Below are 12,553 nucleotides of genomic sequence, written 5' to 3' on the forward strand. Positions count from 1 at the left end.
AAAACAATAATTATCAGTTAAAATTCAGACTATAAATTCCCACTTGACGTGTGATGTAGTCTCACGAAACCCGTGAGCAAGTATTCGAGCTCACGCGCATGCCAGCCGCTTCAGATGGTGATTTTTTATGCTTCTAAGAGCAATAGATCATATTTCACAGACCACCGGCAAACATCAGTTCAGTATTAGGTTGAGGAGCTACATCACATAAGAAATGTTCTGAGCTCATATATGACCTTCTGGATCTGAATATCAACAATATAATGCTTATTAAAAAAAGAAGAAAAGGGAAAAGAAAAAATAGTAACAAGCTTGGAGATTCCAACTATGGTATGAAATATTAATTGTGAAGCGTGCAGATAAGTTTTAAATGTTGAAGAAATTATCTTAGCCAGCAAAATCATCGACTCGAAACCTCTGTAGATAATTATACAATGAAAGATCTGGTGCCTTCATCGCCTTCACTAATTGGATACCGCCATAAATCCGACGTAACAAGCCCTGACCCCCAATTCAAGAAAACAGAGAACAGCTACTTGGCTAGCTGATCTTGCCGCAGGGTGGTATCGAAACATCGCTTCTGAAATAACGCCTTGAGGTAGTAACATGAAGCGAAACATTATAAATATTCGAATTAGGGAAGTATTCCTTTGGCCACCACTTGGAAGTTGCATCATATATAAGTGAACATTGCCAAATTCATCCTTGTATTCATCTCAAGGCTGAGGACTTGAAATAGCACTGTGTCAGTATTACGCATGTAGTCGAGTGCAGGGAGTCCTTTGAGAAAACTCCAGGACAGGATAACTCCCTTCCTCAATGATAACACGGACCAATGTAGCCACCGTAGCCTACTTCATAAAAACATGAGCACCAACTCAGAAAGCAAAGTTCTTTCTTTCCAAGCCTATCCTTCGTGCTAATAACAAATTGCTGGCCATATAAAGCGAATCCCACGGCACGAACAATGGCTACCTCAAAAGAAAGTTTGTACTTGGTTGCAAATGATTCAACTGGCACATGCAGCAGAGCATGTGAAATATAGATCGCTGCTTTCACATGAAAGACATTAAGTCTGGAAATCCAATCATCCGTCCCTGTCCGTGTTCTTGTACAGGAAGAGTATGCATCTAAAAGTATCATTGTCCTGCCTTCCTAATAACTGTTGAAAATATCCATCTCCGCCGAGGATCTTTCGTTCATAAACTCTACAAACTCCCTATCTAATGCAAGGTCAGTAATTCTCTCTCTCGCTAGAAGCACATCGGCCTATAGAATTGTGAAAATGCTCACAACTAATCTTATCCTCCGCATCAACCGACTTCATTATATCATTATCTATCTCCGAATCAGTTATAGACTCTCCCAAATTTCCAAAGATCTGTCTCAATTGCGCCGCAGTAATGGAACCATTGAGGGAATGATCAAATTCTTTCCATGCGGATTTCCACTCTTCTTCTGGATCTTCGTCAAAGCTTTCTCCAAAGTTGATATCTTCTTCACTTGCTACAGGAATCGGTGCAGACTCTGCCCGCAAGTCATCTTCAATAGACTTAAGATCTTCCTTCTTTTGTCTCGTTCGGCCGGTCATCATTGCAATGAACTCTAAAGACGTTTAGTAAATGTCACTCAGTAATGTAAAAACATCATGGAGTCATAAGCACCGTCGAAATTTATGGTACCATCGCCATCGATGTCAACTTCTTTAATGATCTGTGCAAGTTCTTCCTCACTTATATCTTTTCCAGACTCTTTCATCACATGGCCAAATTCTTCCACGGTAATGTTACCTGGAATAGTCATTAGTTCAAAAAACACAATACGTCGCTTCAAAAAACTTACCACCTTTATCAGTGTCCTGTTGATAAAATTAGCATTTAACCCGCAAAAACGTTAACTCATTGCCGGTATAGACACGTACGTATGAATCGAATGCTTCTTTAAAAATAGCAATTTCTTCATCTGAAAGTGGTTTGGCCTAAGTTCATACTTGATTAGCTGAAAATCGGAAAATACTCAGTTTTTACATACCATGATGGTGAATAAGCAAGCTATGGTACGAAGAGCAATGATACGCGCATGAATTAGAAGTAACGGATGGTATGAATGTTGACCAAGAAGCTAGCCAGGAAAACATCACATCGTAAAAGTGGGATGAGATCCACAAGCGGGCCCCCAAGTTCACCGCGCACACGTGATGTAATCTTAGGTTACAACCGCCCCAAGCGAAAGTTTGCTGTTTCCGACCAACGACTTTTCTCTAAAAATGGAGTACAAAAAAGGGGTAAATCCGACTGCTTCCCGAACTTGATTTTCGGATTTAATTACTCAAAAAATAGCCGAGACCTCCCTGTCTTCTTGATATCGGTACCCAACTTCCACTTTCAACTCTCTTTCCAATAATAGATGCCTTACTGAAATAGCCTTACACATTTTGCATGGCCTCAAATGTGGACGAGACTATTTAAGCCTATATGGTCTTACATACTAATCTATCCAGCACTCAGCGGCTCAATGATTTTGCATAACTGCCCATCTAAAGCATACTCTACTCAAGGAAAGATAATATCATACTAACTATACTAAGTGCCTCCGTGAGGCTTTGCTTGTCTGGAATTCGACGGCAAGCTTCTACTGAGAAATTTGATTTATTGCACATCAAACTACTAGCTGCCCATATGCCGGGACAGAGACAAGAGCAGCCGAAAATAAGCGAAGATCTATAGTTATAAACCACCTAATTTCAAGACTTGCTTACCTACTTTCCAAGCGAATTGAGCTTTTGCTCTGCGGCAATCAGCGAAAGTTTCTCTTCTCCCATGAAATGCGATTCTCATCTCTCCAATCCCATTTCCAAGGTGCGAGAACATTCTCAAATCATCTTGATATTGAAAGCTGTAAAATCTGATACCACATTGATCCATAATGTTTGAGACTGTGACGTGCCAAATTAAAAGGGATAGCAATCCCGATTTTAAAAAAGTCGCTTATCAATGTATTGAGACCAGAGTATCAGGGATGCGTAGTATCTATATCGAGCGTCAGAGAAACCGAGAATTTATACACCTCTATTACCTTGAAAAGTAACTTTCAAGACAGTATTTAGATATTCAAAATACAATCTCCTCCACCTTTCTCCAGGTTCCCATTTCACAATATAAATCAACCCCCTCATTTTTCCCCACCAAAACAGAACCTTACTCACCCTCACCCTCGATCAAAAGCCCAATTTCATTCTCCATTCTTCATCATTCATCCAAGCAATATCATCCAAGCAAAAATATCACAAAAGCTACCAAAAAGTTCAAAATATCCTATTAATCCTCTTTACCCTAAACCAATTTATCAGAAAAATCATGAAGTAGGTATATCCAGTAACCGGTTACTCACCATATCCGGGTGCTTTCCCTAGGTCATGAATATATAATTTTTCTTTCTTGCTCTCAATCTTGATTATCTCCTTGTTAAAGATGTCTAAGTGCGAAGGCGAGGCGGACAAAACTAACATAAGATCTTTGTCCCGCTCCGATTCACTCTCCCAGATGCATATAGATGTTAGATAGGTATATTAGTGAATATACGCCACGAACTTCAATTTATCTACATAGGTGGGTAGGTAGGTAGGTAGGTGGTTAGCCACTAAATACTCAAAAATCCAATATCCCAAAGCTGGTTCGAAAATTAGTGTAAGATTGCTTGTTCATGATACCGCAGTCTGGAGTCCGAGTGTGTAATATAATAATACATATAAACTGATCTTGACTACAAGGAAAGAAAAGAAAAAATTAATTATCAAACATTTTTAAATTTGGGAAAAATCTGATCATCGATTTAAATATAAATATATGAATTAACCTTAACCAATTATGCCATATATCCCAATCAATAACTTTTCAACCCACCGTAAAACCTATTTTCCTATTTACCCAAGCATATAATATCCTGTGCTTTCCGTATCCCGAGTATCATGCACCCACCATCTTAGCTAAGATACCACTAAATCATTATTTCGCCAGCCTAGAGCATGCCAGTTAAATATAAGTAAGCAACCAGAGCTTAGCTAGTAACCAATTCCTGCCTATGCAGTATTATAGGCACTACCTGCTTTGAAAAAATATCCGGCCAATCTATCCTGTTTATAATATCCCTTGTTGTATATTTCGAGGAACTGAGTAGTGTGGTTCTTATGCAATACGATAGGTAATGCGAGTGAAATTTTTGATAAATCAACGAAAACGATCTTCTTCATAGAAATGCTGCTCATCCTAGTCATCCTCGAAATCCTGGGCATCCTCGTCGTCCTAGTATTCTTGTACTTCAGCCTCGTATCGGCCTAAGGCGTGGGGTCGAGCCCTTGCGATATAGTGATCTACACTAACTGGAGCTCGCGGCCGGGCAGGGAAATGAGCTTGATATCTTAGAGGAACTCCCACATAGTATGGACAAGTAGGTGTATGTGCAGAATTGTCCCTTGAGCGAATTAACTCATAATCAACAAAACAGATCCAGCAGAATTCATGCTTGCAAGATCGACCTAGTCATCATTAGTAATGCCAAATATTTAAACTTCAAAAGGCTAAATATCTCACAAGTCATATGGTCACAACCATCATTCTTTTCGATGCGAACTTGACATTGTGGGCACTGTTTCGTAGCCTTCTCCATAAGTTGCAGACTTGCTTCTTCCTGTTGCAATCTCTCTCTTTCCCGAGTATTGTATTGATTACATGTGAGACCGGTATGCCAAGGCATCTTGTGAGTGAAGCATGTTTTAAAACCACAAGCCCCACAAGTCATGATGGGTTGGTCATCACTGTCCTCGTGAATTTGGCCGCCACCGCACTCTGGACCAAGGCAATTCGTAAAATTGGGATCACCACGAATGCAGGATAAGAGCACGTTTCGGTCGTATCTATTTCAGATATTGACAAGAATAATAAGAATAGCGGGGTGGGATATACAAATACTTTATAAAGTCAGCCTCTGAGGCGAATGACTTCACGTTATCGAAAGATAAAAGGGCGGGACATTTAATACATGTAATCTGATCCCATGGTTTGCCTTCAATCTGTACGTCAATATATCGGGAAAGGCATGTACGGCAGCAAGTTGGTTCATGCATACAGTCAGCTGAAATTTGATGTGGAAAGTCAGCTAAGTTGACTTCTTCTGCAAATATCGAGCATTCTCGGAGATCCTGTCGTGGCGGCAAGGACTCTTCACGTTTAGACGCGGAATTCTTAGCCAGTTTGAGTGGTTTTGTAATTCTCTTTCTTTTTTTGGTAACCCGAGATGCTTGTGGCTATGCGGATTGTCCATTTTGCGGAGCGTAATGGTCCCTGATACGATTAGTCGACCCTCCTGCTAACCAAGTTCTAATGGTTGCCCGCTGTGCAGTGGATATACGGCCGGCATTCTGAGCTTCATGCAGCCGACGCATCAGCTGACTTTTGTTGTACGTGGTTTATCTTTTTCCCCTACAAATTCCAAAATCCTGTGCATCATCAGCTTAGAATACTCAGGTAACCCGCAGCCGAGGAACGTTTGTGGATCATCTTCATCTGTATTATCATCTGCCATGGTGATCGATGGTAGCTAAAATTGATTTGTAATATTGGAAAAACTTCGATGTGTGAGCTGGTGGTATTGGTAAAGAGTAAGTTGTCTGATATGGACGACACTTAAATGAGTTTTGAGTTTGGCTGAAGGGTGAAACTAGTGGCCGTAAGATAGATCTCGAAAGTGAATAAATGAATATTCTGTAGTAAAGGAGGTTATGTATACAAATATGAGACTATACCCACTCATATGTCATCAGTACATTAACTTCCATCTAATTGCAATAGAAATGTTTGGTATCCACTAATCATTAAAAGTCTTGCTCCAAATAGAAAGTCCAATAGTGAGTGAATCCATGGAAGCTTGGAAAATGCGGTTTTAAGTAGAGTCCTGTAGAATATTAGCGAAGATAAATTCCATCTTCGAGTGTCCTTTGCACAAGTGTTAAGGAAAAGAAAGAAGACAGAGCGACTAAACGTAAAAACTAAAGCCAGGCAATCTAGATACACTTTGGAGACACCCGTACCATGCCTCACGTATATTCCTTGATATTCTTCAAACTATAAAATGCAGGGCATGTAAAGGAAATCATTCCGCGGAGAAGGAGCTGCGTGCAGAAAGGTAGTTCCTTTTTATTCTTTAGGTGATGTAAAAGAGAGTAAAATTTAATTCTAACTTATATTGCGTGTAAAAGTTCGCTCTCTGTGAGCCTATGGTCCTGTACTTTTCATGACAACCACCTGTGTCGAGTTTCTAAGTTTCCATTCCTAGATGTGTTAATGCTCCAGGAGACGACCTTAAATTTGTGTTGGATGAGAGATCCTTAAAAGATCTATGAGCCTTTGGACACTTATCTCCAGGAATGGAGGTAGTAAATGACAATCGAAAAATTTACAATAGCATTCTGAGCTGGGCGTTTAGAATATTTTTAAAGTTGAACGCACAACAGCAAGGATACAAATAAAGGGGAAACTTCATAGCAAAGGGACTCAGCAAGAATATTAAAAGGCACATTTGCACGATGGCAGTAGTTACTGACTTGTCTTATGTCTCTTTTCCTGATGTGGAAAGATCATATTATGGATATCTTCCTTATACCCTCCTTCCCAACTTCTCCTATTAATATATATCATTAGCGAATACCGGTAAATACAAATGTTCAAATGGGATGCCGATCAAAGAACATTCTGCGTTGATCATCCACCAGTGTTTTCTGATAGAACCTTTCGTTTGCATCTCCTTACGAATGGCCAAACAATGCTCCCTAGCTTATCATCCCTACACGGCATCAGCTCGCATGGCGTATGGAAATCAGACTCGAGATTCTTACGATGGTCGATGCAGCGGCTTAAGTGGCTTAAGTGGCAATGCTGGCTTTATTACTTCTTTAGTTTTGAGAATGGTCGAGGCTGACAGAGCGATCGATTGAGGTGGCTTTCCATCAGCGATGCTCGAAGGTGGTGACTTTGAAGGGGCTAGGGATGGCCATTCAGATGAGTCATTGGAGACAACTAAAACTGAAGACTTTTTTATCTCTTGGATAACCTCGGGCAAATCACGCTTCTTCTTCTTGCTCGAATCCGCCTTTAATTGTTCCTGCTGCTCGGAAGATTTGGCGCCACCATCCCGGGGGGTTTTCTCGTGAAACTTGGCTGTCTTGAGCTCGGTGTTGATGACAGATCCTGTAGCAGTCGTTGGAGAATCACAATTATCTGAATTGCTTGAATGGGGCTGTTTCTTGAGATCCTTGGTAGATGTTGAACGACTCTTATTAAGAGAATCATTTGTAGAACCGCCAGTCTTCGATCTTTGGTGGCTGGAATTGGTTTTAGTTATATTGGGTTGGGTTAGAGCGACACTGGCGGCCAATATCAATTCATTGTCTAGGGCCTTCGCGGAAGTTCTTTCCTTCTCATCTGGATTTTCGGCTTTGTCACTTATGATCTGTGACTTGGAAATAATTTTCGTTAAATGATTGTTGGATGTTGAATCCATCGAAGAAACACTTGGTTTCCTGGTCGAGTCTTCACTGAAAAATATGTCTCCGCCAACGAGTGATGAATTTGTGCTTTCTGACTCAGCTGGTGAAGGAATAGCACGAGTCGAACAAGAAATGTTGTTTTCCTTGTCGATATCGACCTTGCTGTTGAATTTGAATTGCTTCTTGTTCTTTTTTGAATTCTTTGCCTTTGCTTGAGGCAACTGTTTCGCGGCTTCTACGGCTACTTTTTCGCTCGATAATTTTGATGAGGATATTTCAACATGGCCTGGAGATGCTGGAGCCGCAGCTCCTACCTCTTTGATGATCTCCGTACTCAGAGCCTCCGATTCTGCGGTGGTTTCATTGGTGAATGATTGACTTGTTTTTGGAACTGTTGCCACTTCACCGGTCAAGGCCTCTAGTGAGACTACTTCTACTGTTGGATTGTTCAGTTGAGGCTGAGATGATGATTCCACGGGGATCGCAGCAGGGGTTACAACTGAGGTCGTACTGGTTGATCTATTTGTGTGTTAGTATGGAACAAATTTGTGACTTTCAACCTAGCTTTATAACGCACGTAATTTGTGTGAGTACCGATGTTTTGCTGTGTTTCCTGGTAGGTGTAAACTGTGCATTTCTGTCAAATCTTGTTGATTGTTAGCAACTTGTGAATCAATCGATACGAATTTCTGTAGCTCCTTACGCTTGCTTGATTGGGGAATTCTCCTTTCTATTGCCAGGGAGATTGGACAGATTTGGCAAGGCGGGACCCGCTCCAAAATTCGTATTAACACGATGAGATTCTGCCTGAGCTCCACCATATGTTCGATAATGAGAAATACCAGGGATATTGGTTCTACTGTTCATAATGGCGAGGGGCATTTGTTGTTGAAAATGTGCAATTCCTCTTTCATGCTGCACAACTTCCGATATTACTGCACCTAGCGCATGTCCTGGTGATTGTTGCTGGGCAACCGGTGCATATGACGCGGGGTATGGTCGAGTAGGAGAATTTAAATGTGGGAAAGGCTCGCCAACATTACCTGAAATTATATGATTGCTACTAAAATACCTAAATGGGATTTGGCCGCTTTGAGATCTCGATGGACGATGTTGTGATATTGAATTTCTCCTCGAATAGGCTCTATTTTCTGACCCAGCAGCTGACATGTAGCGAGTGTGGTTGTCTCCATGATAACTGTTGTAACTGGAGTTACTGCCCGAGCGGTCGCGCGAATTTTCGTGTGGGTATCCTGCTGTAAGTAAACGTCCGTTTGGCAACCTGTAGCCATTGAATTTTTCAATCGCCATGGCCAAAACATCGCCATCAAATCTAACACCACATTAGCTTTTTTGCATTAATGAAAATATCATACAAACCCACGTTACAAAGACCGGGCCATTGTCATAGGGCTTGAACAAGTATTTGATTGACACAACATTTCCAACTGTGGACATCAGGTCCTTCAAATGACTAGTGTGAAACATTTTCAAATCAGGACCTTTCAAGTACAGAGTTCGACCGAAAGAGTTTCTTGGTGCAGAAGTATCGTAAGTATACACACAGAAAGTATCCGTTTGCAGGAGCTTGGGGTCTCCTTCCATTTCACCTAAATCGGGATGTTGATTGATCTTGGAATGTTGAAAAGTCTTTTGGGCATCGCTAGGAAGCTCCGTACGAGAACCGACGAAATCGCCATTGCTCATGCGCTGGTTCGGATTATCACCAACAAGGCCAGAAGAATGCTCGAAATTGCGGATGTAAATAGGTTCGGCCTGAGGAACCCGTGAGGGGCTTCCTCTCATACTACCGGAAGTACTTAGTTGACGGTTGTGCGGCGTTTGATGGATAAACTTGTTCTGATGAGTTCCATGGGGGCTCACCCACTGATTTCTTCTATTTCGAGGAGTTTCAATCGAATCTTCACGAGGTCTAGGTCTATTGCGAAGCGTATTGTCGTTACGATAACTGTTATGACGAGCTGGTGAAACAACAGGACCAGATGAAGCATTGAGGCTAGTTGCGAGATTGAAGTCAGCCAAAGCGTTGAGGCCATTGACTATACCATGCTGAGCCTCCATGATGTGATTGTGTGTCTGTGGTTGATGCGGAACTGCTGAGGCAAGACTCATATTTTCTTCCTGCTTTGTAGATGCTGGTTGATTTTGAATCTGCAAATTTAACGGCATGCTAAGATTCCTACCACCATGAAAGCTAGGCGTGAATTGAGCTTGCGTCAAAGGAAGAAAATGCGATTTTGGTTTTACTTCCCCTGGCTGAGTGGTGATGGACTGACTTGCGGTTACAATGGGAATCGTTGGTCGGGCGATTCGGTTTTGTCTAGGATGATTTCCATTGTCGGAAACAGATCTCGACATTTGAGGCACGCTATTTGGTTGTAGCGAGTCATGAACTGTGGCATTAACAGCGTTACCAGATGCGTCCCTCAACAAACGCAAGCGATGAGCTTCCAAAGTCTTGTTAAGGATTAGCTTTAATTCTGGAGAAAAGTCGTCATCTTCCGAAGGATCCGAGCAGAAAAGCTCGTACATGTCACCAGCGGCACAGCTTAAAACGGATTCTTTCTTGTCTTTAACCCATGCTTGAACGTATTCATCGATCTCGTGGTGCTTCGCAAGCTCATATTCGCGGTCGAGCTGCTCGTTTTCCTCACCAAGTTGATGCATAACGTAGTAGAGAAATTCTGGACCCTCCATTTGTATGTCGGCTGCGTCCCAAAGATGGTAAAGGTCGTCCCAACCGGTGGGTTTTTTGACATAGCGAATCAGTTCTGGGTATAATCGTCTCAAGCGGGCAGCTTCGACATTGATGTCGGCCTTGATGTCGCTATGCACAATACGGGTGGCTCTCATATTTGAAACAGGTTCACGTTTTGGGAAGAGGCCACCCTGAGTAGAGATCCATGCGGGCGCACTAGCATGGTTTTGGACCTGCCATCTTGTATGATCATTCGTGGTCGGCTGCGGTGCTTGAGAACTCTGCCCGGCCACGATGGTATTTCCCGGGTCGACTTGTTGATAATTGTGCTGTGTCATATTTATCGGGATGACCGGGTAAAATGGGGGTGGACGACTCATTTTCACGGAATTGTTGTGTATGAGTTTTCGATCTGTGTTCGAAAGTCGAAATAAGGACTTGGTTGATTTCCTCTGAAGAATTATTCTTCTTTGACCCTTAACTTGTGAGGTACTGGTCTGGGTAGAAAAAGATGATTGGTAAATTGCTGATGCTCCTTGAGAAGGTATTTGGTGCTATTGCCAGCAACAGCAACGCAGCTCTAGGGAGGGTCAACAGCGACAATAAATGACTCGTTTGATGCTACAATAGAATGCAATCGATAGAATTGATTGTGACAATGCAGATCTTGTTTTCAAAAAGAAAGAAATGAAAAAAAGCGGGTTTTGGTTGGAAAAATTAAAAAGAGGGAGGAAGCTGGGAAGAATGGGAAGGTGAAAGATAAGTAGAAGGTGGGAAGACAGAAGGCAGGAAGGAGGGAGGAGAAGGCCAGTAGAAATAAAAAGACAGTTATCGTGGGAGAGGCTAGGGTAGCTCAACAAGAATTATTAGGGCCGTACCAATTCACTTTCTAACCTAACAAACACTAGGTAGGTAGGTAGGTAAAGTAGGTAGGGTAGGTACAATCAGTACAAGTCTGTTTGCAAAGTGAAGTGAAGAAAGGTTAGGTGAAGTGAGGTGAAGTGAAATGATGTGGAAATGAATATTTTTATTTTCACAGTCCTTTGTATTGGTATCAACAGTGCCAGCATCAGCATACTTCGAGCTCTCCTTTTATTCTTTCCGTTCAACTTGGATGGGGGAAGCAGATAATGATTTGACTCACACATTATAGAATCTCTTGGAATCATTGTTTCGTCTTCTGCTTTACTGACTCTGAGATCTGACAGGGAGGGCAAGAGATCCTCTGAAATAATCGTTGTTTCTAACTGTATTTGATAAAAATGCAACTGGGATAATGAATGAGCACGAAGGGGACATACTTTTCCATGTTAATGATTATGAGCTTGTTATTTCATTTTCTTACCTCCAAGCCTTTTCACACTGTGTGGCATCATCATGGTAATCTATACTCAGCCTTATTCGTTTATTAATCAGTCATCCATCCATTCCAACATATCACAGTTATTATTTGAGATTGTTTTGAATAATCGATGAAACTAGACAAATCAAATTGGTATTGAGAACTTTTGAAATGGTGTACAGTGCAACGGTGCAAAGACTACTTTTTAGGTAGAGCATTGAGCATCTTCAATATCTCAGATTCATTGTCTCCAGCCACTGCTCTTCCATTGCTCCAATCCACAGTCTATAGATCATTAGTCGAGGCTTCCTTCCACAGTATCGCATATATGGCGAGGAACATACCAGAGGTCTTTGGAAACTATCCTCATTCGATTTGATCTTCCTTACAGCGTCCGCTTCATCCTTTGCACCCGTAACAATGCTGCCAATCTTTGATGGGCCCATAAATTCGAGAATGCTCCTAAGTTGATCTGGGGTTGGTGCAGATTCGGTGACTTCCAGTTCAAACTCGTCTCTTTGTGGTGTGGTATTGGCAGCGAGATCGCTAGCTTGATCTTCCGTCGCGAATGCAGCGGCATTGGCAGATGCTCGCTTCAAAAGAGTGAAAACTCTCAACGAAGCTGGGGAGCTTGCCTTGTGGAAGAGAGTAATAACATCGAGAGTTTTGTGCTGTATATGGACTATGTCAGTATCATTTAATCTATTCCATAATCAAGAAGTAGAAGCATCTACTTGTACTTACAAATCGAAACATTGTGATTTTTGATTGCTGTTGTTGGGTTGTGGTTATGGTTAATATCAAATAGAAATATTATTCATCGTCGTTGAAATCTTGAAGCTTTGAAGGTTTGAATGACGTTGACCTTTCAATTGCCTTGACCGTATGCGGCGCTCCCCTCCGCCTGTGTGAATCCTTGATCCCTGCCATTTCTAAATTTTGTCTTCTGGTG

The 12,553-nt window shown here is 41.7% G+C and overlaps 5 protein-coding genes across 5 annotated transcripts; all 5 read right to left on the reverse strand.

Moving 5' to 3' along the window:
- Window positions 1-1,208: 1,208 nt before the first annotated feature.
- SS1G_05131 (hypothetical protein) lies at window positions 1,209-2,034 on the reverse strand (the record flags this gene model as incomplete). Its single annotated transcript, XM_001593653.1, has 5 exons — window positions 1,209-1,219; window positions 1,294-1,605; window positions 1,683-1,845; window positions 1,922-1,978; window positions 2,032-2,034. 5 exons carry the CDS (start codon window positions 2,032-2,034, stop codon window positions 1,209-1,211), a joined length of 546 nt encoding a protein of 181 aa, XP_001593703.1.
- Window positions 2,035-2,658: 624 nt separating this feature from the next.
- SS1G_05132 (predicted protein) lies at window positions 2,659-3,242 on the reverse strand (the record flags this gene model as incomplete). Its single annotated transcript, XM_001593654.1, has 3 exons — window positions 2,659-2,720; window positions 2,759-2,787; window positions 3,202-3,242. 3 exons carry the CDS (start codon window positions 3,240-3,242, stop codon window positions 2,659-2,661), a joined length of 132 nt encoding a protein of 43 aa, XP_001593704.1.
- A 1,238-nt stretch (window positions 3,243-4,480) lies between these two features.
- Window positions 4,481-5,580, reverse strand: SS1G_05133 (hypothetical protein; the record flags this gene model as incomplete). The annotated part of the gene is made up of 3 exons (XM_001593655.1): window positions 4,481-4,534; window positions 4,630-4,912; window positions 5,519-5,580. 3 exons carry the CDS (start codon window positions 5,578-5,580, stop codon window positions 4,481-4,483), a joined length of 399 nt encoding a protein of 132 aa, XP_001593705.1.
- Window positions 5,581-6,590: 1,010 nt separating this feature from the next.
- SS1G_05134 (predicted protein) lies at window positions 6,591-10,597 on the reverse strand (the record flags this gene model as incomplete). Its single annotated transcript, XM_001593656.1, has 6 exons — window positions 6,591-6,675; window positions 6,713-6,823; window positions 6,890-8,059; window positions 8,118-8,177; window positions 8,697-8,873; window positions 8,925-10,597. The coding sequence occupies 6 exons, from the start codon at window positions 10,595-10,597 to the stop codon at window positions 6,591-6,593; spliced, it is 3,276 nt and encodes a 1,091-aa protein (XP_001593706.1).
- Window positions 10,598-11,799: 1,202 nt separating this feature from the next.
- SS1G_05135 (hypothetical protein) lies at window positions 11,800-12,357 on the reverse strand (the record flags this gene model as incomplete). The annotated part of the gene is made up of 3 exons (XM_001593657.1): window positions 11,800-11,886; window positions 11,946-12,272; window positions 12,346-12,357. 3 exons carry the CDS (start codon window positions 12,355-12,357, stop codon window positions 11,800-11,802), a joined length of 426 nt encoding a protein of 141 aa, XP_001593707.1.
- Window positions 12,358-12,553: the final 196 nt, after the last annotated feature.

Source organism: Sclerotinia sclerotiorum, genomic scaffold (genome assembly GCF_000146945.2).
Source record: "Sclerotinia sclerotiorum 1980 UF-70 scaffold_6 genomic scaffold, whole genome shotgun sequence".
Lineage (NCBI taxonomy): Eukaryota > Fungi > Ascomycota > Leotiomycetes > Helotiales > Sclerotiniaceae > Sclerotinia > Sclerotinia sclerotiorum.